At 36.8% G+C, this 26,928-nt stretch overlaps 2 protein-coding genes across 11 annotated transcripts in view; one reads left to right on the top strand and one right to left on the bottom strand.

The window, feature by feature from the left end:
* GSDME (gasdermin E) overlaps positions 1-17,460 on the top strand; it is a 75,335-nt gene extending 57,875 nt beyond the window's left edge. For both annotated transcript variants that reach the window (XM_072783747.1, XM_072783746.1), the window contains exons 9-10: positions 13,819-13,892; positions 16,665-17,460. In XM_072783747.1, the coding sequence (XP_072639848.1) occupies positions 13,819-13,892; positions 16,665-16,895 (305 nt within the window). In that variant the 3' untranslated portion in view covers positions 16,896-17,460. The remainder of the gene's footprint in view (positions 1-13,818; positions 13,893-16,664) is intronic.
* A 1,073-nt stretch (positions 17,461-18,533) lies between these two features.
* PALS2 (protein associated with LIN7 2, MAGUK p55 family member) overlaps positions 18,534-26,928 on the bottom strand; it is a 114,683-nt gene continuing 106,288 nt past the window's right edge. For all 9 annotated transcript variants that reach the window (XM_072783738.1, XM_072783744.1, XM_072783739.1 and 6 more), the window contains one exon: positions 18,534-26,359. In XM_072783738.1, coding sequence (XP_072639839.1) covers positions 26,183-26,359 — 177 coding nt within the window. In that variant the 3' untranslated portion in view covers positions 18,534-26,182. The remainder of the gene's footprint in view (positions 26,360-26,928) is intronic.

Genomic DNA, 26,928 nt, shown 5'->3' on the forward strand with positions numbered 1-26,928 from the left:
TCAGAAAATTACCCAGAAGTGGAATTGCTAGATCATATGGCAGTTCCAGTTTTAATTTTTTGAGGAACTTCCATACTGTTTTCCACAGTGGCTGCACCAATTTACATTTCTACCAACAGTGCACAAGGATTCCCTTTTCTCCAGATCCTCACCAACACTTGTTATTTCTTGCCTTTTTGAAAAATAGCCATTCTAACAGGTATGAAGTAATATCTTATTGTGATTATAATTTGCATTTCTCTGATAATTAGGAACATTGAGCACCTTTTTATGTACCTTTTGGCCACTTATTAGTCGTCTTTGGAAGAATGTCTATTCAGATCCTCTGCCCATTTCAATCAGATGTTTTTTTTTTTTCCTTTTGCTTTTGAATTGTAGGAGTCCTTTTATATTTTGGTTATTAACACCTTATCAGAATTATCTTTTTGTAAACATTTTTTTTCCATTCAATAGGTTACCATTTGATTTTGTTGATGGTTTTCTTTGCTGTGCAGGATTTCCTTAGTTTGATGTAGCCCTACTCAGTTCTGGTTTTGTTACCTTTGGTGTTGGTGGATGATTTTTTTGGATTTGACACCAAACGCAGTCTCAAGGAACTTACTACCTTTGTTGATTTCTTTTAGGAGTTTTATGGTGTTCAGATCTTTGAACCATTTCAAGTTAATTTTTGTGTATGGTGTAAAATAGTGATCCAATTTCATTCCTTTGATGTAGCTGCTCAATTTTCCCAGTGCCACTTACTAAAGAGATTGTCCTCTCCTGATTGTACATTTCTGGCTCCTTCTCATAAATTAATGGGCCAAATAGGTTTATATCCTGGGCTCTCTATTCTGTTCCATTAATCTATATGTCTGTTTTTATGCCAATACTGTACTGTTTTGATCAGTACAGCTTTGATAATATAGTTTGAAATAAGATAGTATGATCCCTCCAGCTTTGTTCATCTTTCTCAAGATTGCCTTGCCTATTTGGAATCTTTTGTGGTTCTATACAAATCTTAGAATTGTTTGCTCTATTTCTGTGAAAAATGCCTTTGGAGTTTGGTAGAGATTACATCCAATCTGTACATTGCTTTGGGTAGTATGGACATTTTAACAATATTCTTCCAATTCATAAGCACAGATTATCTTTCCATTATTTGTGTCTTCAGTTTCTTTCATCAGTGTCCTCTAGATTTCAGTGTATAGGTCTTTCACCTCCTTGGTTAAATTTATTCCTAGGTATTTTATTCTTTTTGATGTAATTATAAATGGATTTCTCATTCATTAGTGTGTAGAAACACAAGAGTTTTGTATCATGGTTTTGTATGTTGTAACTTTTCTAAATTGTTCTAACAGTTTTTTGGGGGGAGAGTCTTTATTTTCTATATATAGTATCATGTCATCTGTAAATAGTGATGGTCTTACCTTTTCCTTTCCAATTCAGAAGTGTTTTATTTCCTTTTCTTGCCTAATTGCTCTAGCTAGGATTTTCAATACTATATTGAATAAAAGTGGTGAGAGTGGAATCCTTGTCTTGTTTCTGATCTTAGAGGAAAAGCATTCTGCTTTTCATTATTAAGTATGATGTTAGCTATAAGCTTGTCATATTTGGCCTTTTTATTTTGAGATACATTGCCTCTATACTTTATTGACACGTTTTTATTTATCATAAATGGATGCTGAATTTTATCAAATGCTTTTTCTGTATCTTTTGAGACAATCATATGATTTTTATCCTTAATATTGTTAATGTGGTATATCATGTTGATTGATTTGTGGAAGTTTAGCCATCCTTACATCCCTGGAATAAATCCCATTTGATCATGGTGTATGAGTCTTTTAATGTACTGTTAAAATCAGTTTGTGAATATTTTGTTGAGGACTTTTGCATCTATGTTCATCAGTGATATTGGTCTATAATTTTCGTGTGGCTTCCTTGTCTGGTTTTGCTATCATGGTAATACTGGCTTTGAAAAAGGGATTCCAAGAGTTTGAAAAGGAATGGTATTTATTTTCCTTTAAATTGTATTAATTTTTATTTTTTAAGCAGGCTTTATGCCCAATGTGGGGCTTGAACTCATGACCCTGAGATTAAGACCTGTGCTCTACCAACTGAGACAGCCAGGTGCCCCAGTGTTAACTTTTATTTTTAATTAAAAAAATTTTTTTAAAGATTTTATTTATTCACTCATGAGAGACACAGGGAGAGAGGCAGACACACAGGCAGATGGAGGAGCAGGCTTCCCGCAAGGAGCCTGATGTGAGACTTGATCCCAAAAACCTGGGATCACGATCTGAGCCAAAGGTAGACACTCAACCACTGAGCCACTTAGGCATCCCTTAATTTTTCTTTAAATGATTCACAGAATTCACCTGTGAAGCCATCTGGTCTTGGGCGTTTGTTTGTTAGGAGATTTTTGGTTACTGATTCAATATCCTTACTTATAATCAGTCTGTTCAGATTTTCTATTTCTTCCTGATTCTGTCTTGGTAGGTTGTATATTTGTAGGAATTCATCCATTTCTTCTAGGTTGTCCAATTTGTTGGTGTAGAGTTGTTCAACTGTTTTCATGACCTTCGAATGGCTTGCATATCTATAATTTTTCCTTCATTTTGTATTCATTAACTAATATATTGTTTTTAATTAGAATGAGTTCAAGAAATGCAAGATTGGACGGGATGAGCACTGGGTGTTATTCTGTATGTTGACAAATTGAACACCAATAAAAAATAAATTTATTAAAAAAAAGAAACGCAAGATTAAAATACAAAGGAAAAGTTGCTGAATCATGTTTATCCACAGCAATTCTTGATGTACTGGAGTTGGTTTCTCAAGATCCTTTGTATTTGCTATCAGTTGTAATTTCTCTTTCATTTCTGATTTTATTTACTTGTCTTCTATATCTTGGTGAGTGTAGCTAAAGGTTTATCAATTTTATCTTTTCAAAGAACCAGCTCTTAATTGTATTGGTCTTTCTAGTCTCTATTTCATTTATTTCCACTATGCTCTTTTGTTACTTCCTTCTACTAAATTTGGGCTAAGTTTATTTTTCTCTTCCTAGTTCTTTCAGCTACAAAGTTAGGCTATGTATTTGAGATTTTTCATATTTCTTAAGGGCAATTATTGCCATGAGCTTCCCTCTTAGAACTGCCTTTACTGCATCTAATTAGTAAGTTTCAGTATGTTGTATTTCCATTTGTCTCAAGGTACCTTTTGATTTCTCCTTTGATTTCTTATTTCACACATTGATCATTGAGTAGTTTTGATGTCTACACATTTGTGACTTTTCTATTTTTCTTCTGTTAATTGATTTTAGTTTTACAGCACTGAAATCCTATTAAGCATCTTTTCCAATCACAGTCTTCTTAAATTTATTAAGACTTGTTTTGTGGACTAACCCATGATCTATCTCAGGGAATATTCTGTATATATCTGTTAAGGCCATCTTAGTGTATTGTTTAAGGCTGATGTTTCCCCTGATGATATTCTGTATGGATGATTTATCCCTGGTAAGTATTAAATTCTCTATTTCCTATTGTTGTGTATTTCTCTCTTTAGGTCTGTTAGTATTTGGTTTATATATTTAGGTGCTTCTACACCGGATGCATAAATGTGTTATATTCTCTTGTACTGGCTTTTTCCCACTGATCTATTTATCATCATATAATGCACTTCTTTCTCTTATTACAATCTTTGTTTTAAAGTTTATTTTAAATTTAGCTAATCTTGCTTTCTTTTGGTTTCCATTTATATAGAATACCTTTTACCAACTTCAGTCTGTGTCTTGACATCTTAAGTTTGTCTCTTATGGGCAACATATAGATCTTTTATTTTTTTTCCATTCAGCCACTCTATGGTTTTTGACTGGAAACTTTAGTTCATTTATATTTAAAGTAGTTATTAATAGTAATACGTGTGTACTTATTGCCATTAAAATTTGTCCTGTGGTTGTTTTGTAGTTTTTGTTCCTTTCTTCTCTTGCTCTCTTCTTTTGTGATTTGATGATTTTCTGTAGTTGTATGCTTAGATTCCATTCTCTGTGTATCTACTATAGGTTGTTGCTTTGTAGTTACCATGATACTTACATGTATCAACTTATTTTTATAAGTCTATTTTATTTTTTTCTATTTTATTTATTTTTTTCAAGATTTTATTGATTTAGAGAGAGCAGCATGAGGAGGGGTAGGGCAGAGAGAGAGAGGCAGAAGCAGACTCCTCACTGAGCAGGGAGCACAAGGCGGGGCTTGATTCTGGGGCTCTGGGATCATGACCTGAGCCGAACCACGTCATTTAACTGACTGAGCCAACCAGGCACGCCTATAATAGTCTATTTTAAGTTGGTAACCATGAGAGTTCAAATGCATTCTCAAGCCTTAAATTTTTACTACCTCCTCCTCCATGTTTTAAGGTTTTGATGTCACAGTTTATATCTTGTGTATCCCTCAACAAATTATTGTGTAGTATTTTTCTACTATTTAGAATTAAAATTTTGATCTTTTATTAACTTTTGAATTTTAATTCCATTACAGTTAACATACAGTATTATATTAGCTACAGGTATATAGTATAATAATTCAATGATTCTGTATATTACTCAGTGCTCATCATGATAAGTATACTCTTTAATACCCATTACCTATTTCATCCATCCCCACCTCCCCTCTGGTAATCATCAGTTTGTTCTTTATAGTTGACAATCTGTTTCTTGGTTTGACTCTTTTTTTTTTTTTTCTCCTTTGCTCATTTGTTTTGTTTTTTAAATTCCACATTATTAAAATCATATGGTATGTGTCTATTTCTAACTGACTCATTTTACTTAGCATTATACTCTCTAGCTCCATCCATGTACTTGCACATGGCAAAATTTCATTCCTTTTTATGGCTAATATTCCACTGTGTATGTGTATAAACATCTCACATCATCTGCACCCATTCATCTATCTGTGGACACTTGGGCTGCTTCCATATTTTGGCTACTGTAAATAATGCTGCTATAAATATAGGTGTGCATGTATCCCTCTGAATTAGTGCTTTTGTATTCTTGAGTAAATACCCACTAGTGTGATTCTTGGCTTGTAGAGTAGTTCTATTTTTAACTTTTTGAGGAACTTCCATATGTTTTCCCACAGTGGCTGCACTAGTTTGCATTCCCAGTAGTGCAGGAGGCTTTCTTTTTCTCCACATCTTTGCCAACACCTGTTGTTTCTTGTGTTGTTGATTTTAGCTATTTTGACAGATGTGAGGTGATACCTCATTGTAGTTTTGATTTGCATTTCCCTGATGATGAATGATGACGAGCATCTTTTCATGTGTCTTTTGGCATCTGTATGTCTTCTTTGGGGGAATGTCCACATTTTCTGCCCATTTTTAAATTGGATTATTTGTTTTTTGGATGTTGAATTACAGAAATTCTATATAAATTTTGCATACTAACCCTTATCAGATCATTGCAAATATCTTCTATCCATAGGTTTCCTTTTAGCTTTTTTGTTTCCTTCACAGTGCAGAAGCTTTTTATTCTGATGTAGTCCCAACAGTTTATTTTTGCTTTTGTTATATGGCCTCAAGAGAAATTCCTAGAAAAAAGTTGCTGTGTTCTCTTCTAGGATTTTCATGGTTTCCTGCCTCACATTTAGCTCTTTAATCCATTTTGAGTTTATTTTTGTGTAAGAAAGTGGTCCAGTTCCCTTCTTTTACATGTTGCTGTTCAGTTTTCCCAACACCATCTATTGAAGAGATTGTCTTTTTCCCACTGGATATTTTTTCCTGCTTTGTTGAAGATTAATTGATCATAGAATTGTGGGCTTATTTCTGAGTTTTCTCTTCTGGTCCATTGGTCTATATGTCTATTTTTGTGCCAGGACCATCCTGTTTTGATTACTACAGTTTTGTTTTTAAAGATTTTTATTTATTTAGTTGAGAGAGAGTAAGTGAGAGAGCATGCACAGGGGGAGGGAGGGAGAAGCAGACTTCCTTGCTGAGCAGGGAGCCCTCCATGGGGTTCAATCCCAGGACCCCAAGATCCTGACCTGAGCAACCCAGGCATCACTTGATTACTACAGCTTTGTAATATAACTTAACATCTGAAATTGTGATGCCTCTAGCTTTGCTTTTGTTTTTCAACATTGCCTAGGCTATTCAGTCTTTTGGGATTCCAGAAAGATTTTAGGATTGCTTGTTCTAATTCTGTAAAAAATGCTGCTGGAATTTTGGTAGAGATCGCATTAAATCTATGGATTGCTTTGGGTAGTATAGACATTTTAACAATATTTGTTATTCCAATGCATGAGCGTGGAATCTTTCCATTTCTTTATTGTCTTCAATGTTTTCAGAGTATAATCTTTCACCTTTTTGTTTAGGTTTATTCCTAGGTATCTAATTATTTTTGGTGCAATAGTAAACGAGATTGTTTTCTTAATTTCTTTTTCTGCTGCTTCATTATTGGTATATAGAAATGCAACAGATTTCTGTAGATTGATTTTGTATCCTGCCACTTTACTGAATTTGATTATCCATTCTAGCAGTGTTTTTGATGGAGTGTTTCGGGTTTTCTGTATATAGTATCATGTCATCTGCAAAGAGTGTGAGTTTGCCTTCTTCCTTGCTGATTTGAATGCCTTTTATTTTTTTGTTGTCTGATTGCTGTGGCTAGGACTTCCTTGTCTTGTTTCTGACCTTAGGGAAAGGCTCTCAATTTGTTCCCATTGAGGATGATGTTAGCTGTGGTTTTTTCATAAATGGGCTTTATTATGTTGAGGTATCTTTCCTTTATACCTACTTTGTTGGGGTTTTTTGTCATGAATGGATGTTGTACTTTGTCCAATGCTTTTTCAGTGTCTGTTGAAATGATCATATGGTTCTCATCCTTTGTCCTATTGATGTTATGTGTAATGTTATTGATGTGCAAATACTGAACCACCCTTGCAACCTAGGAATAAATCCTTGGTCTTGGTGAACCGTTTTTTTAATGTATTGTTGGATTTGGTTTGCTAATATTTTGTTGAGGATTCATCACAGATCTTGGCCTATAGTTCTCATTTTTTTGTGGTGTCTTCATTTGGTTTTGCTACCAGGGTAATGCTGGTCTCATAGGGTGAATATTGAAGTTTTCCTTCCTTCTCTATTTTTTGGAATAGTTTGAAAAGAATAGATATTAACTCTTCCTTAAATGTTTGGTAGAATTTGCCTGTGAATCTGGTCCTGGACTTTTGGTTTTTTGGGGGAGTTTTAAAATTATTGATTCAATTTCTTTGCTGATAATCTGTTCAAATTTCTAATTTTTCCTGTTTCAGTTTGGGTAGGTTATATGTTTCTAGGAATTTATGCATTTCTTGTAGGTTGTTCAGTTTGGCATACAGTTTTTCATAATATTCTCTTGTATTTCTGCAGTGTTATTTCTAATCTCTCATCTGTGATTTTATTTGGGCCCTTTCTCTTTTCCTTCTTCGTAAGTCTGGCTGGTGATTTATGTTTTATTGATTTTTTTTCCCCCCAAAGAACCTGCTCCTGGCTTCATTGATCTGCTTTATTGTTTCTTATCTATATCATTTATTTCTACTCTACTCTTTATTTCCTTCCATCGGCTGGCTTTAGGTTTTTGTTTGTCCTTCTTTTTCTAGCTCCCTTAGGTGTAAGATTAGGTGGTTTATTTGACATTTTTGCTCTTGAGGTGGGCCTACTTCCCTCTTACGATTGCTTTTCCTGCATCAATGGTTTTGGGGACCACTGTGTTTTCATTTTCATTTGTTTCCATGTATTTTTTAATTCCTTTTGTCATTTTCTGGTTGACCCACTGATCATTTTTTAACATGTTGCTTAACCTCCTTGTATTTGTGGTCTTTCCAGATTTTTTTCTTGTTAACTTCTAGTTTCATAATGTTGAAGTCAGTAAAGATGCATGGTGATGAACTGTTAATTCATCACAGTGAACTGTGATCTTTTTAATTTTGTTAAGGCTTGTTCTGTGGCCTAATATATGATCTGTTCTGGAGAATGTTCTACATGCATTTAAATAGAATGTATATTCTACTGTTTTAGGATAGAATGCACTGAATATATGTTAAATCTATCTGGGCCATTGTGTCACTCAAAGCCATTGTTGATTTTCTGTTTAGACAATCTGTCCATTGATGTAAGTGGGGTGTTAAAGTCCCCTACTATTATTGTATTATTATTATTATTATTCCTTTATGTTTGTTACTTACTGTTTTATGTATTTGAGTGTCCCACGTTGGGTGCATAAATATTTACAACTGTAATATCTTCTTGTTGGATTATCTCTTTTATTATCATATAGTGCCCTTCTTTGTCTCTTACAGTTTTTGTTTTAAAGTCTATTTTGTCCGATATAAGGACTGCTACTCTGGCTTTCTTCTGACATCCGTTTGCGTAATAAATGTTTCTCTATCCCCTCAGTTTTAATTGGCAGGTGTCTTTATGTCTAAAGTGACTCTCTTGTAGGCAGCATATAGATGGGTCTTGTTTTTTGAATCTATTGTTATCCTATTTCTTTTGATTGGAGCATTTAGTCCTTTTCCATTCCAAAATATTATTATTTTTGAGAGAGGTGAGGCAGAGGGATAGAGAGAATCTTAAGCAGGCTCCATGTGGAGCCTGATGTGAGACTCAATCTCACAACCCTGAGATCATGACCTGGGCTGAAATCAAGAACTGGACACTTAACCGACTGAACCACCCAGGCACTTCCCTCATTCCAAAATATTCACAGACATGTATTTGTTGCCATTTTTTAAAAACTCATTTTGTGGTTTCTGAACATTTTCTCTTGTTCTTCTATGGTTTGCTGGTTTTCATTAGTGATATACTTGGATTTTTTTAATTCTATGCATATTCATTAGTTGTTTTTGATTTGTGGTATAACATCTTCTGCATATAGCAGTCTACATTAAATTGATGGTTAAGTTTCAACCCATTTTTTATTCCTCCCATCCCCATGTTTTAGTTATATGGTGTCATATTTTACATCCTTTATTTTGTTCCTAGATTGATTTTTCATCAATCTGGTATTCATGAAGTATTCATTTTTCAGTGCTTTTGTGTTTTCTACCTTCTTACTCTTTAAGTTTTGGTTGTTCCTTTCCACTCAGAGTTCCCTTTAATATTTCTTGCAGGGTTGGCTTAGTGGTCATGAACTCCTTTAGTTGTTTGGGAAATTCTTTCTCTCTCCTTCTACTCTGAAGAATAGCCTTGCTAGATAGAGTATTCTTGGCTGCCATTTTTCCCATTCTGAACTTTGGAATCTGTCATGGTTCTCTTTTCTGGCTTGGAAAGTTTCTGCTAATCCACTGATGGCTTTATGGGGTTTTCTTTGTATGTAGCTGTCTTCCTTGTCTTGCCACTTTTAATATTTTTAAGTTATCACTGTATTTTTCCATTTTAATTACAATAGGATTTTTTTTTTTTTTAAGATTTTATTCATCCATTCATGAGAGAGAGAAAGAGAGGCAGAGACACAGGCAGAGGGAGAAGCAGGCTTCACGCAGGGACCCTGACTTGGGAATTGATCCCAGGTCTCCAGGATCAGGCCCTGGCCTGAAGGCGGCGCTAAACCGGTGAGCCACCCAGGCTGTCCTACAATAGGTCTTTATGTAGATCTGCTTTTCCTGAGGTTTCTCTGTGCCTCCTGGATATCTGTTTCCTTCCATGCTTTAGGAAAGGTTTCAGCTATTTCTTCAAATAAATTATCTGCCCCCATTCCTCTTTCTCCTTCTGTTGACTCCTATAATATGAATGTTATTATGTTTGATGGAGTCACTGAGTTCCCATATCTATTCTTGTTTTGCATAATTCTTTTTTTTTCTTTTGTCATCTTGATTACTTTCCATTACTCTGTCTTCTAGGTCATTAATTTGTTCCTGTGCTTCCTCCATCCTGCTCTTCATTCTATCAAGCATGTTTCTCACTCTGTTTATTGAACCCTTTATCTCTATTATTCCTTATCTCTGTATTAGTGGTCTCACTGATATCCTCCACTGTTTTCTCAAGTCCAGTGAGTATTCTTATGATCATTGCTTTAAATCCTTTATTCGGCATGTTACTGTATCTGTTTCACTTAGATCTCTGGTCATGGCCTTGTCTTGCTCTTTCATTTTGGACAAATTCTGCTGTCTTCTCATTTTCTCTAAGTCTCTGTGTCTGTTTTTCTGTGTTAGGAAAGTTAGCTATGTCTCCTATTCTTGAGGGTAAGGGCTTTATGAAGAAGAGGACCTGTAGTGGCCTACAATGTAATGTCCCCTATTCCCCAAGGCCTGGCACTTCCAAGGGTGTCTCCAGTGTGTCTTGGCCACTTTATCCTTCAGACCAGTCATTTGCAGAAGCTCTCTTTGCCTGTTGTAGGCAGCATTTGGCCTTTAGTCTGTATGTGGCACATTTTACCTAGGTGTGCTCTGATCCACTTATGAATGAGATCTCTCATCACTGGAACTGAGGACTCAAAGCTTGCAAATCAGAAGATGCAGTGTTGGCAGGAGTTTGGGGTAGTCTTCTGGGAGAGGGGACCTATTGTCCTGGGCCTGAGGCAAGGGTGACTGGAAAGGGCAGTACTTCCAGAGCAGAGAGCTTGGTATAAATGAGTTAAAAGCAAGTGTTTGCACTGTGCTAGCTCCCACAGATGGCTCTGCTTTTAAGCTAATGGGCAGGGTAGGGAAATGGCACCTGCCAGTTCCTATATTCCCACAGGGGTCTCTCCATGAATCCTGTCTCTCTGGAACATGCTACAAGATGAGCAAATAATCTCCCCACTATGTGCCCTGGGTGTTCTTCACATCCCTATTTCCAAGCTGTACATCCACAAGCTGTTTGTGGCTACTCCTGGAGAGAAGGTAGGCCATTTCCTCTAGCTCCCTCAGAGCCAAGCATGGTGACCTTTAAAACTCCAGGCTTTAAGCAACTGCTGGTTATAAGAAGTCACAAAAATATGGTCCCTCATGCTTTCCAAGCCAATTGTTACAAGGATTTGTTTTGCCTGTGTGCTGTCCTGTATGCTAATCTGTCTTTTCTCTTCCAAGTGACATCCCTGTCCTTCCTACCTTTTTTGCTGTGGACTCTTCTCTACCTTTAGTTGTAAAGTTTGTTCTGCCAGTCTTCAGATAGATTTCTGGGATATTTAGGATGATATGATAGTTATCTAGTTGTATTTGTAGAATGAAGCAAGCTTAGGGTCCTTCTACTCGGCTGCCATCTTCCCCTCCTGATAGTTGGCCTCTGTCACGGAAAGACTGGGGGTAGTAGTCAGCCAAGTCTATTTGTTATGGTACCATGGGACCCAGGCTCTCAAGCTTGCTAGCCACCAGAGCCAGGTGATCAAGAGGTGTCCTCTGGTTGGCACCCATAAAAACTAGAGCATCAGACTTGTGTAACAGCCTCCATTCCAGGAGATACTCCTTGGAGTGTGGCAGGGGAAGGATGCAAAGATGGTAAGCACTGGCAGCCAGCCTCGCCCTTGTTCTCTTTGAGAGGTCTTTCAGATTGCTGCCTTAAGAGAATAAGCTTCTTTTACAGAAAGCCTGCACACCTTTCAAAGGGCTGCCTCTGTGCAGGTAAGTTCATGTGTGAGGCCTATAAGAACCTTCTCAGTTATAGCCTTGTTGGTCTCATGAACATGAAGTCCCAGTGGCTTTCAAAGCTCAGTGTCTGGGGAACTGGTCCCTTGAGTGCATATCTTTAAAATGTGGGGTTTAAGCTCTTTGGTTCTCAGAAGATCTGTGCTCTTTTCCAACTACGGGTTGCTTTACCAAGGTGGAGTTTATGGTGAGATTTTTGTTTCAGCCTCTCCTACCTGCTTAGATGTTGGTTTTTTTCTTGTTTGCTGTATGTGTAGGAGTTGCTCTGGTAGTTGTTTTTTTAACCTGAGGAAATTGTTCTATATGTAGCTGGAAGTGAGTTCAGGATCTTCCTACATTGCCACCTTGAACCAGCCTCTTCATGCTTAACTGGTTTAAAGCACTTCAGTCCCAGCATCTTGCCTGTCTCCTTAACCTTAGTGACCTTACGCATGAACTCCCCAGGTCTCATTTGTAAAATAGAATATGGAAGAGCAATGAAAATACATTATTTCAACTCAAATACTAAAGGAGCTTCTTCTGTGTTTTAGGCACTGCTAGATGCTAAGGTAGGAGAAAATGATTATCTGCATCCACAGGAAATTAAAGTAGTAAAATTAGTAAGCTCTATAAAGCAGATGCTGTTATTTCATCCTTGTGTTCCTAGCTAGTGAGTGACCATCTGCATAACATGGAACTAAAGTATTTTTAAGAATAAGGGTGTGTGTGTGGGGGTGATGATTATATGGAAGCATGAACAGGGGAGATGATGTGTGACTGTGGTTTAGCCAGGCCTTCATGTCCCAGGTAACTTTGTCATTGCTCTTCCAGGTTCTGTGATCCCTTCACTAGGTGACCTATACTTGCCAGCTCCCTCTTCCTGATCTGGGATAAGGGCCTCCTTGATAATTTGTTGACTGTGGGCAAATGCACAGACAACATTTAAATTTAATTTTAGGGGGTTCTCAAGTGGGATCATTCCCTGGAGCTGCCTCATCCTCCTTGAAACCTTCCTGTCTTGGGAATAGCTATGTTTCATTGTACTCGGCTTGAACACAGCCTCAGTGACATGCTGCTGTTTATAAATAAGGCTGCTAATAAATGCAGGAGATGGAGGGACTTTTTAAGTGGTCCCTGGGCCAGATAATGCAGCAGGTGACTTTTTTTTTTTTTTTTTTTTTTTTTTTTTTTTTGCCTCTTCAGTTCAAAAGTTACTTCCTGAGGGACTGGGTTCTTTTAGAAACTATATCTGTTAAATACCTGGTTGGTGTTTAAAATCCATTTTGAATAACACTGACTTGGATTTCCTTTCCCTGGGACTTGGCAGTGCCCTTCTGGTGCATCCTCCAGCCTTAACACAGCCCTGCACCAACTTCTCCTATCATTGGTGCCCCTTGTGTTAGCTAGTGTGGGGCTCTGCAGTGCTAGCCCTCTGTCCAGCCACATTGCATTTTTCTTCTAAAAATGACTAGGGACCTGATTGGAACCCTTCATAGTTTACCATGTTCTCTGACATCTGTACAAACAAAACTGTGGTTGGTCAAAAGAGGAAACACGCTCCTAGAGGTATACCCAAAGCCATATACCAAATATGTAGCAGAGCTCAAACACAGCTCTTGTCCCAAATTCCATGTTCTTTTTTTTTTTTTTTTAAATTTATACTTAGATTTAGCCAACTAGACTGAGTTTAAATGATCCCAATTTTGTTGGCAACATCCAAAGCCTCATAGTCAGGAGCCCGTCAAACATATGCCATCTTCTTTCTATTGGGCCTGATCAGTGTTAACTTTGGCCACATCAGTGTCATAGAACTTCTTCACAGCCTGTTTGATCTGGTGCTTGTTGGCCTTGACATTCACAGTGAACACACGTGTGTTGTCTTGTTTTCTTCATGGCTAACTCAGTAGTCAGGTGAAACTTGATGGTGTAGTGGTCAAGCTTGTTTCTCCTGAGGTGTGCTCTTTTGAGGACATTTGGGCTGCCTTCACGGACTGTCTTGGGCTGTCAGAAGGTAGATGACGTGGATCATCTTTCTTTTGGACTATCGTCTAGCGAACACAGAGCTGGTTACCTTGTTCCTATATCCATTTTCTAAAAGGCTTTTGCTGCTTGTTCAGCACCATTCATTCATTATTCAGTAATTACTGAGCATATCCTCTGCCTGGCTGGTGGGAGAGCACTAAAAAATATAAATTAGGTATAATTCAGAGGTTGGCCTGTTCCCATGGATTTTGTGTTTGTTTTCTGGACATTGACTGATTTTTGTCTCCTGCAGAAATGCCAGATAATGTAGCCGCTTTGCTAGGTGCTTGCTGTAGACTCCAGATTATTCCTACGCTGTGTCACTTGGTAAGGAACCTCTCCATGGGGATCTGGGAATGGGTACCTAACAACTGATAAAACACCTTTAGGATTTGTCACCTACAACAGCCCTTCAAAATAGGTTAAACAGGTATTGTTACTAACTCCACTTCTTTACACGCCATCCACATCACATCATACACCCTACCTTATAGGAAGACTGAAGCTGAGAGGTAAAGCATTTGTACAAAGAACTAGCTTGCAGGGCTAGGACTCCAACCTTGTCATTAGATTCCAAATCTTATGCTTCCTCCATTGTTTGGAGAGAATTTTAGCCAAGGTTTGGTTTATAACATTGTAGGGAATGAGCCTGACACCGTATTATTTGTAATGGCAGTGCTAGTGATCAGTTTGGTTCAGCTCTGCATCAAATTCACCAGGGAGGTATACCTCAGATTATGATAACCTTTGTGCCCTAAGAAAATGTCACGGCAAGAGCAAAAGTTAATCTTTTTCCTTTTTAAATTACAAACTGGGTTATTAATGGAAGGAACCATCAGTAGGCTGACTAGAGCCATTCTAATGGGGTAGGTGGTGCTCAGCCTGGGGCAGAGTAACTGAGCACACCTGGCTGGATTATTTTAAGGTCTGGTTAGTTACTAAGAGCCAAGACCAATATGCTATACAGGTTCATAAAGATCAAAACTCAGAGCTCTGCCCCCAGATTTAGGAAGCAGGTATTAAGATTAAGTGCCAGCCCAAGACCCCGAAATTTGTTAACCATCCGACTTTGGGAACTTGGAACACCATGTTCTTGTGTGCATAGCAAAAACATCTGAACAAGGCATCATTCCAAGGAGCAATTTAGAGCCCAGTCACAACTGAAAGCAGATTCTACTCATCCAAAAGAATGCTGGGTTCTTATATTTTGACCACAAAAACTGAACTACTTGAAAACATGCCAGCATCTGTTCTGGGGCCAGCTAAGGGTAAAGTCTGGTGGTGTAGTTGGGTTAATTGTGTACAGTGATGAGCATGGCAGTAGCTCTGCCTTCATAGCCCAGCTCCCTGTTGCAGTAACTGAGTACTTTGCGTTTTCCAGGTTACCCTTAGTAAGATTTACAAAATCATCAACCGTGTTTATGAAGATATATACATAAATACCATAAGACCATATGAGCTAATTCCCTCTCCCAATAAACTCACACTTAGTTGTCATGTTCCATGCAGTCAGCGTTAGATTTGATCTTGTGTTTCTTCCAAGTTCTACTTTGTTGGTCTGAAAGGAGCGAGGAGGACACATTTGGAGTTCCAAGATGTCTGGTATTCCATACTGGCACAAAACTACCCACCCACAGAATCTTTGCCTGCTTTTGGGGGTTGTTCAACATAGACAAAGAAAAAATTATCTGTCCTAGATACATCAACAACTCTTAAGACAATGAGGCTCCTGCCTCCTAAAGGAATTTGGGTGTCATGTTTCTTACAGGGATTTACTTAGAATGGGGTATAGAAATGTACCTGCATTCCTGTCTTCTCTTGTCGGCCAGAGTTAACTCTGAGAGCCTGTCAGAAGGGCTTTTGGAAGAACAGCAGATACAGTAATGTGTTTGCCAAACTGGTAAGAAGGTGATTTAGAACTATTAATTTTGCTCCACTACCCTTTGGGTGACTGTAATCTTATACCTAGAAGTGCCTGTGGGCACATGGGGCGGGCGGCTATTCAGAGAAGGAAGCTGGATGCTGCTCAACACTTATCCACCAGACTCCAGACACAGAGCCTGCTGTGGCCAGGCTGTGCTAGTAGGGTTTATGCTCAAAAAGCAGGCCTAATCCACTTTCTGGAGTGAAATTGATAGTTTATGGTCTTGGCCAAAGGCTGATTTAAGCCCATGGTAATAACACCGTGTGAATGGTATTTGGCGAATCTACATAGCGTAGATTTGTAAGGCTGATTTTGATTATATTATCAAATGAATGCTGCCTTTCAGACATTGGGGTAAGCATTTATATCAAGGTTATCATCGCTCAGGACGTTTCTGGAAATCTTTTGGATTCCCTTCAGATTCATTAAAATTCACACATACTTCATAGGTTTATTTCATTTTTTATTTTATATCTTACTTTTCTACATTAATCTGATCTAGTTCTCAATGCCTGGTAAAAGTCATATTAGCTAATCTTTGTAATTACTGAAGATTGTCACAAAATTTCAAAATTTTGTTCTCAATATAGCAACATCTGAGGGCCTGTGTTCTAGGACAGGCCAGGTCCCTGGTCTCCTAAAAAGCTCAGATTTTAGAAAATTTCAGAAATAGTGACTGGGAAGTGGAGGGCAGAATAGGAAAAGCCCTTTTGATGTGGCATTTCAGTGGACAATGAGATGAGAAGAAAAGGTCTACACAGAGCTTTGAAGGAAGAGGGTTCCAGGTAGAAGGAACAACAAAGGCTCTTAAGGCAGGAAGCATAAACTGTGGTGCCTATCCATTTGAGATCAAGTGACTATATAAGAAATTCAAATATCAATTAAAAAAAATCAAACCATACATACTGTATGGGAAAGTTACATTCTGAATTTTCTAATCTCCTAAAGTTAAGGGATCTAGCAGAAGGTAGAATTCAGAAAGGGGATTCAATCAGAACTCCAGGCAAATTGGAAAAATTAGGCAGAGGGAGAAACAGATCTTGTTATATCTTAAATCTCTAAATGAAAAACCCTTAACAATTTTTTCCCCATAATCATCCAGAAGTGCATTACTATTCAACTATGTGGATTTTCTGTAATATTTTTAAGTGATTATGTTTAATGTGTCATTTCAGCTCCGTGCTCTCTCTGATAATGGAGTATCTGATCTTGAAAACCCAGACTTGGCTCCTCTGAAAGATATGGAAAGGTTTATGATCGTGCAGCGTTTGTTTGCCTCAGCCGACATGAACTTGGAAAGACTGCAGTCATCTGTAAAAGTTGTCACCCAGAAGGACCCTAACATTCTCCCACTAATTCTTTATATAAGCCTGAATGGACTCTGTGCTTTAGGCAGAGCACATTAATAACATGTGAATTACAAATACATGTTGTCATCCAAGGCTGGGTATTTCTCAGCATTGTTAAGTAACTACTGAGTTTAGCCACCAGGTACTCAGTAAACACTTTTTCATTAGACACTGGGTCACTAGAACAGGGCTCTAAGTTAGATTCCAGCACCTGAAGAGCTGGAGGAGGGTTGTGAATTTTAAGCTAGTAAATGGTCAGACTTTTTTTCTGCAGAAAAATGGGTCCACTTATCTATTATACAAAAACAAAGGAGTCTGACACTTTGATCCAAAAATTCATTTTAAATCGTGAATGCTATAGGAAGACAATTTCTCTTTATAGAAGAGTCTGTGTTTTAGATGTGCTGATTGACAAATGAACTGTAAATGCTACTATGGTACAGATATTCTGCTAAACAAAATTATACTAAAACAGTAGCAGGACACCTCTCCTTAGGGGTCTAGCTACATACTTTTTTTGGTCATGCTTTAATGAACATAGCAATTCTATGTCTAGAATAATGCTGATTTCCCACGTACTCTGGATTTTTAATTTATAAAATAGATACTGTATCAAAGGAAACTGTGAACTGTGTATATTTATTTTGCATTTAATTGTTTTGAAATTCTTCCACAAATAATTTGTACTGTCTCTCTAAATGCCCAATTCCATTGCTACTATCCACTGGGAATCTGAAACCACTTTACCTTAGCAAAAAGTAGTTAAGACTTCTTCCTAGAATTTGGTCTAACTTTAAGAGCAAGGAGGATGAGAAATAGGTATTGAAAGGGAAACCTGGTTTTCAGGACTTTATTACCTCAACATCATCTATTCCTTTTCTGCTCTTCAGATTTTAATAAACGTTAACACAGAAGAAATGAAGCAAAATAACCCTTTCATCACCTCAGTTAAAAATGAGACTAAATCTTATGCAAATACTCATAATACATGAGAAGAAAAAAGGAAAGTTGTACACTGCGTGGCAACAACATAAAACGTACCTTATAACAAACTGGACAGTAATCTGCAAACATGAAAATAGTTGTGCTACAACTGTGGCACTATATATGCCTTTTTGTCTTTCTGAAATAAGTTTTATAAACAACAAGTTGATGACAGATTTCCTAAGAGGAATCTACTTGTGTAAAAAATAGATACATATGTATCACAATGCAGTGAGAGGCTCCTTTGGGGAGAGGATTTAGAAGTTGGGACAAGAGGTTGTGTGACAGGTTGCCCTTCTATTCCCATTATAATTTTGTATATATTAGCCTCTAAATTGAAAACAAGTCAAACCAAAAAAACCCAAAAGCAAGAAAAACTAAAGACTGGCTTTAAGCAGAAAGACAAGATGCTATCCCAGCACATGCCAAAAGTTTAGGTTTTATCAAACAGGCAACTAAGGCATTTGTCTTTTTCCACAATTATCAGGCAGCTGCCCAGTTGGACTGTGTTTTAAAAATTTGCAGTTTTAAAGGATGTAGCCTTATACTGCTACAGGTGTTCCCAGCCCCCCAGGTACTGCCACTCCTTAGCAGACCCCAGTCATGTGGTGGGAAAAGTAGTGCTGGGCATGCTTGAGTGGGGCTTCCAAAAGGCTCTTCTAAGTAACTGGTATCCTCATCACTATATACGATTATTACCTGTAAACTTACATTTGTAAACAGATACCTAGAAAACAGAAAACAGTAATATTTCCCAGAACCACAGAAAATAAAAACCCCTTCACTCAGATGTTTCCATGACCATTTCTCTTTCACAAGTGGATGCAGGAAGAAACAATTAACTAGTGTAGTGTGGGCCTATAATGGTCCCTCAGGTGTTTGTGATGTAATAATCCCTGGAACCTGTGAACATGTTACCCTATGCCAAACAGAGACTTCATAGGTGTTTTTCACCTTGAGATAGAGATTATCCTGGATTATCTGGGTGGGGCCCTTAGAAGGCAGAAGAGCAGTGAGAAACTCGGCCAAAGAAAATGCAGGAAAGAGGAGGCATAGAGAGGATTCAGTGCTGCTGCTGGCTCTGAGACAGAGGAAGGTCAGTTCGAGAACAAGAGTACAGTCCACATGATAGCCTGTAAGGAAGTGGAGACCTCAGTTCTACAACAGCATGGAACTGAATGAAATCTGCCAACAACCTGCAGGAGCCTGGAAGCAGATTCTCTCCTGTGGTAAGAGTGAGGGCAGGCCCTGGGAAATGGCTCAATTTTAGTTTGCTGAGATCTGTGTTGGATTTCCAACTTAAAGAGTTTGTGTTTTATTTTTTTTTATTTTTTTAATTTTTATTTATTTATGATAGTCACACAGAGAGAGAGAGAGAGAGAGGCAGAGACACAGGCAGAGGGAGAAACAGGCTCCATGCAGGGAGCCCGATGTGGGATTCGATCCCGGGTCTCCAGGATCGCGCCCTGGGCCAAAGGCAGGCGCCAAACCGCTGCGCCACCCAGGGATCCCAAGAGTTTGTGTTTTAATCTGGTAATTTTTGTGGTAATTTTTTTTTTTTACTGTAGTGAGAGAAAACTGACAGTGTAAGATGAAAGAATGAACAATCTAAAACCTAATTCTTTGGGAGACATGAGAAGTACACTGGACTAGTGATTTCTGAAGGATGAGGTAAGGAATCCCAGAAACTAGCCTGAGAAAGAGTTGCAAAGTATCTTTTCTGGAAACCAGCTTTCCTAATTCACCCACAGTACAGTTGCCTTCACCTGTTGGCCAGCCTGATGGTTCCACCTCCCTTTTCCACTGCAGGCCTCAGGACCGAGCTGTGCCACAGCAGGCGTTGCCTTTCCCACCGGGGCTTCTCTTGCTTGGCTAGCTGGTCCTAGTATCTCATGCCATCTAAGCATAGAAGCCTTTTCTTGTTCCTATATTTTAATCTTCCCTGTTTCTGACATTTTTTCCTTGAGTACATCACCTTTGAAAGCCACCAAATGGCTTGGGCTGGGATAGAGGAAACAGTAATTAGGGGGTTTCCTTGTTAAGAGAAGAAGGTGAAAAATTTATATATTTATTTTGGTGGAAAAACTAAATGTTATTACAGGCTTTTTACAAAGATTATTAGCATTTAAAAAGCTAATCAGATATCCTCCATATTTTATTATTTCTAAACCTTAATTCTATCTATAAATGAAACACTACATATTTTTGCAATTATTAAATATTTATTTTTATATATACAAAAATATTTTACTTGGAATATACAATCTCACATGTTGAACATTTCAATAGTTTTTGTTTAGGACAGCATATGGAAATAAGTGAAAAGAAATTTATAGGGATAGTTTCTGAAAAATCAATACTTAATTGTAATGTAAGGAAAATTATTTTTACAAGGACAGCAGTGATGTTTCTTTTATACAGGAACTAGTAGTACAATTATTTGGAAAGCAGTAGCAATTAAATTTTATTTTTAAACTTTTTCATCAGAAACATAACTTTAGCAGCTTGTTCAGCTTTTAATTTTAGATTGCTGACAAGCATTTTGCCCATTAAAAAAAAAAAGTTCTATAATTATTTCAAAGACTAGAGGTTAAAAAGAACATGCATTTGTGTTCAAAATTAAAGATATACCAAACTGAAATGGAAAAAAAAAATCCCCAAAGCAAGGTTTTCACATCAAATACTCCCCAGGCTCTAAGAGAACTCAACATGCAGAAAACTACACTTGCTGCTGAACCCTAGTGTTCATTCTTCTCCAGCAAAACCCTAGATCCCACTTCCTTAAAAATCGATGTTACCAAAGAAACAGGAGTTGGCAGTTTTTAAAAGTGTACACATGGCCAAAGGAATATTTATCTTGTATTTAAATTACAGTTGGAGATGAGCTATTCCTCAAACCTGGTTCCACCTGAAACTATGAAGGCATTCCTCATTTGGACCACGTTTACCAGAACGAGCTTTAGGTCTTCAAAGCAATGTTTCTAAACTACTGCCTGCCTCTCATATTTAAGATGAAAACCACATATTTTAACTGGTGAGGACTTCTGTTTTGACAGTGATCATTTATAGCTGAGGAGTTTTGAATGCTCTGTTTTTTTCCACTTCCTCTAAGCTTCTGGCCACTTCGACTGATATGAGGAAAGCCAAATTTCAGGTATGGCCTGTTGTATATGTAAGTTTCTACCTCCAGCTTGCTGTTGCTGAAGTGCAACAAAGACATCTAGTTCCAACTTTTAAAATAAGACCTTGTGGCTTCTGCTTTGTGGAAGCAACAATACCTATTCAGTGGGACTCAAGACAGGTTTATAAACATTGAATCATTCACCCTCCCAAGTACGTAGCAGCATTTATATTCACTCTAGAGGTGATCATTCAGTTTGTGCTGGGAATTAGAAAACAGTAAAAACTAGTATAGGAAAAAAGAAAAAGGGAAGAACTGTCACTTCTGGCTGATTCTGGTGTGTGGAGGCAAGTCAGATTTATCACAGCGCTGCGTTATCGGCCAACGGCGGTGAAGCAATTAGAAAGAGAATGCAACTAAGATGTCATGTTGGATTCAAGATCCACTAACTGGAGCTAACATTTCTCCCTATAAAGAAACAGACACTTTTAAAACTTAATACCATCGGTTAAACACTAGGGCTGTGGTGATAAATTTCAGGCATAAGAACTAAGGTAGGGAGAGTTAAGGGGCAAAGATCAGAATGTCTTGGGTGTCAGAGTACTGGATTGCTCACATTTCATTTGATATGAGAATTTGTTAAAGGTTTGGCTTTAAGAGTGGATTCTCAATGAACATGGACCTCCTGACTAAGGTCACAAGAGAAAACAACAGACCCTCCTCAGAGCTGTTTTGAAACTGGAGGTAGAATTATTGAAAGGTGTGTACCATTTATTATGCTACCTCTGAAAGAGAAACACTTTAAAAGAACTAAAAGATAAGCAACCTCAATATAAGTGAATATGTATAATAAACACATAAAAGTAGCCTAAGAAGGATTTTTCAGTCTAGCATTTATCACATTAGTCACAAATTACTTCTTGTAATTTAAGGTGAAGACAAATATATAAGCTAGCCTTACTCAACTGGTGGAATATTAAAAGGAAAATATAAATTCTATCAAAGGTCGCATGGTCAGAATCAGAATCTCAATTAGTAGAAGTAGTACACCATCTCTATTTTTAACAGATTATTTTTAAAGAAAGTGCAATGTACTGCAAAAGTGGTACAAACCATGCTTTAAAGTTTTTACCTTAGAAATATCAGTTTCACTTTTTAGTGTATTAAAGATTCATTTTGATTCTGTGCACTAAACCATTCCAGGAATACAAAAAGTAACATAATGAATTATGGGAAATACTAAAAAATGAATAAAACTTGAAGCTAACAAAAATGTAATTCAAAAACAATCTTACCTTTTAAGAATTATAGAATTATCTTCTTCAAATACAGAGTATACTCAAAAAATGATGCTGAATTTATTAGTTGACTATATTCTTAAAAGTTTGTGAATATTCACTTGTACTATATACAATAATCCTATTATTTAAGATCCTAAATTTTGCTCAAGAACTTAAAATACATTACAGATGTTATTACATGAATTCTTACAGCAAATCCATTGGAACAAGAGGAGGGCAGTTACCATAATCTCTAAGCCTGAACCATATCACAAATTCATTTGAAAGTTTAAGTTATTTCCCAAGATGCTGCCATCTAGAACTCTGTCCTTTTTGCTTAGGGAAATTAAGTTATAATAATTTTCTGAGCTTAATTTCATCATATTTTTCAGAAAGGAGATTAGTATCTGCCTCAAAGTAAAACTAGAGCCTTATAAAACAATGTGAAAACTTTCAGAATGTCTAAGAATTTGGGAGTAAACATTTAAGAACACTAGCTATAGTTACATGGGTGAACATATTTAGTTTTATTATTCATGTATTTTGGGAGAATGTTACATATTATACATATGGCTATATATATATATATTATATATACGGTGACTCAGACATTTAAAAAATGACCTATATATGTACATAAAAGTTCAGGATTTCTTTTTCCATATTTAGTAAAAAGATTCATTACTACAAAATTATTGGCTCCCTAGCCTGTGATTTCTGGAAAATGGAGTGTTGTTTCAGAAGTCATAAAAGTACGATGTTAAGTAATCAATCACTATTTTGACCAATTTTCAAAACTTTTATGTTCAAATATTTACCAGTTCAAATTAATTGTACCTAACTCCATGGCTATCCATCTTAAAAATCAACTCCAACCACCGGATAGGACACTTGTTGTTTTATGTAACAGTAAGTACATAGTTAATCAATTTTTAAAGCAAAGATCATCTTTTATTGCCATTGGGATAGTACGGTCAAAGCAGTTAGTATGTGGCCATAATCTATAATGCTATGCTATTGTATTTTATTGCTAATTTGCATTATATCCTAAATTTGTGTTAATAACCAATTTACTCTTTTAAAGAAAACTTGTCCTGATAAGCTACTAAAAGTAAATTTACTAGATTCTAGAATCTAGGGTTCAGGCTACTATTGCTGTAATCATACTGGGTTTATGATAGAATTTCTATTTTAGAAAGCTATATTCAGCAACTGTATAGTTAAGAATTGGCAAAAGTAAAAGTCCTGATGTATTAGATATTTGATAATATACAAATACCAAACAGAAATTAAGACCGCATAATCAACACATGGCTGGAATAAAAGTGAAACTCTACTTGTAATGTATCACATATATTCCACTAGTTATAGTGTAACATGACTTATCCAGGAACATCACCTCTACTGGTATTTGTACATTTGAAAATCAAAAATATATACGTATATACTATAGACATGCCCTGAATGCTGATGTGGACACTCTCTGTCCACAAAGAATCCTCAGGTGCATTAATGTATTGGCACATGTTTTCCAAATGCATGTGCACGTGCATGTGTATCTTAACTATTACCAATTGTTCAGCATCATTTTAAACTGTTTTCTCTTCAGGAAAGCTAATTATTTTAGATATTTCCCATATGAGAAGTTCACACTTCACTGATTACAATACTCTCATTGCCTCGGGAGAACCCTGGGGCCTCTGGAATGCCTTGACCCAACAGAGCTCTACCAGGTCCAGCAGACTCAGATGGGACTTCACTTTCAAGTTCAATGACTCTACTGAGATACAGTGAACTTTTCTGAATTTATTCTCTTCAGTTCTGGCATCTAGACTGAAATAAACTAAACAGCATTATTTCTTTTTATATCATGGAGGATCTAGTATATATTAAGTAGTTAGTCATGAAAACCATTTATAATAGAAATCCTTTAAGTGTAGACTATTTTCTACATAATATGCATCTTATACCATATGAGAAGGCTAAAAATATTAATGTAAAAATCATCTCCATTATGTCACGACAGTTGAGATATTTTGTGGTTATTAAACTTCTTGTGCTGCTACAATGATCCCAAAGCTGTTCAAAGAGGCTCCGTGCAGCAGCATGAAGGCACACCGCAGAAGACCGCACATTTCCTGAGAACATGGAAATGAAATTTCTCTTAAAATTTACAGTGTTGAAACACTAAGTCATGACGCTGTGCTTTGATTCAGGTTGCTTTGAGAAGCCAAGAATTTGATGTAAATATATGTGGTTTAAAAGTTACCAAAGTTATTAAAAGGGTATAATCCATTTTACCACTAATTACCTATTCTAGGACAAGGAACATGGATTCGTGCTCTGGATATGAAACTCTAGAATAAAAAAATACCTACACATTTCCAATCTTAACAATACAGCAACTTGGGTGTTTTGTTTCAAGATTTAAAGCAATGTGTGCATATAAGTGCTTATTGCCATGTATTTTCTCTTCCCTCTAAGCTCTTCCTGGCTGGTGTTCCAGGTGATAGCTTGGCTGAGGAGACAACAAATTCAACAACCAGGTGCCTGGTCTACCACAGACAATGATGATCAATCACAAGCACCTAACCCTGTAGATGTGAATACTGTTCCTGTGAAAAACTGGCAGCAATATAAAAGATGGCTAACTTAGTTTAATGATGAGCTACATCTGTACATATGTTTGAGGAATTTATACCATCCAAGAATCCCAAAGGAAGATATTAAACTGAGATGAATTTTTAAAATCTGAATATGTTAATGCATCTAAAGAGCTGTTTTCTATTAAACCAAAAGGTGTATTTCCTAACAGAAACGTAAAAAAAATATATAAAGCCTTACATAATATATATTATATAATACATACAATGTACATATTATATAATGTATATATATTATATAGAAAAAACAGCTGACAATCATTTCCAAATCTCATAAGTTGTTCAATGGATTTGGTTCTCAACACAACAGATTTAACAAATCTACTAACAATCACATCACACTTCAAAAGCACGCCAATTGTTCACAAAATCCCCCACTTGGCAAACTTAGAGGCATTTTAAAGCATCACAGAAATTTGCAGAGGCATGATACATTTGCTGACCATATCCCAGTAAAAACCTGTCAAAAGCAGTAGGATCATTTTTGTCAAATTTCTACACGTGAAAATCAACTTTTTATGTGTCATTTTGCTATGTTACATGATAAGGCACTCTCTTAGCCTGCATGGTCTTACTTGCTGTGTACACATTCACTTGGCCTCAGCCTGTCATAGCAACAAATGAGAGTGCAAAGTATTGCTGTTCACTTTTCCCCTCAAGATGGAAATGAAGGGGAAAAAACCAATATATCTGCCTAAGTTAGAATGGATAGCCATGTATCTCTGAAACAATGAAACCATGTAGTGTTGAGCAGACTTCTGCTGTCAGACTTGGAAGGTACTGACATTCTGTACCTTGGAAGGTTCTGCTTCTGTAAGAATTTATATTAGGAAAGAAGGCCAATAACTACTGTTTTTTCCTAATAAGAGTAATTGACCCTTCACTAAATACTGAACTAAAGGACAGCTTTACAAAACTATTTCAAGTATTCATTATCACAGTGAAAATGGGAGACCAATGCGAGAATGAAGGATTTGAAAATTCCTTTGATGAAAAAGGCAAGGGTACTAAATCAAAACATATACAAAATGCTTCAACGCATTTCTTTATGTGGTATGAATAGAAAGATTATCCATAAAAAGTTAGAAAAATTAAGATAAATTATATATTAGTACACCTTCCCAACCACATTTTATATAAAAATTCAGAATAGTGTACTGGTATTTCAGTCTACACAATAAAAATGCCTGAACTTGGCAGATATCTTCTATCTGTGCATGTATTTTCTCAGTAGAAGGCTTATTTTTTGCAGTCACTTTTAAAAAGTTTTATTTCCATTATGAACCTATTGAATCATCAGTAAACCCAGCTGATTGGGACCCACTGTGGCTCCATTCTCAGCTTCTCTATGGCAGTTTGTAGTTTCTCAAAGGCTTTGTCTAGATTGTCGTTTACGATGATCAAATCAAAATAGTGGTTGTACGCTCTTTGAATCCGTGCACTTTCGTCCACTGTTTTCTTCAAGTCAGAGTCCTGTCAAAGAATGTTAAAAGGAAATGTTTCTATCACAATGTGTATTTACTTGCTTAAACACCAATTCAAAGTGAACATAAGTACGTTGGACTTTTGTTTATGGTGATTCTGACATTAATGCTCAAAATCTAATCTATACAGTGTTAAAACAGACATTACCATCTGTTCATATCCTAGTCTTTCCAGCGGTGTTCATGTTTGCTTTATGAGTATTCTGTATCTTCTGTTTCACTGATCTTAGGATAAGACTCCTAATTATTGCTGACAATAATCTTAGGGTGAAATCTAAGGTAATAAAAGAGTTATTGCAGTTTCCAGCCCAAATCTATCATGCTTTTCAAATGATTTTTTAAAAATTTGCATGTATATGTTCTATTACTAGAAAAAGAATGCCAGATTTTCCCTTCCGTGGGTTTTTGTCTTGCTTCCTCATGGTCCATGAGGCCAGCTGAGGTTGTCAGTATAATGAAACCAAACTGGTAGGAGAGGAACAGAATATTATGCCATTTTTCTAGATCTTTGAGTTGCATAAAATCTGGGGCTGATCATTCCACGCTTGTTTAACCTGC

Source organism: Canis lupus, chromosome 18 (genome assembly GCF_048164855.1).
Source record: "Canis lupus baileyi chromosome 18, mCanLup2.hap1, whole genome shotgun sequence".
NCBI lineage: Eukaryota > Metazoa > Chordata > Mammalia > Carnivora > Canidae > Canis > Canis lupus.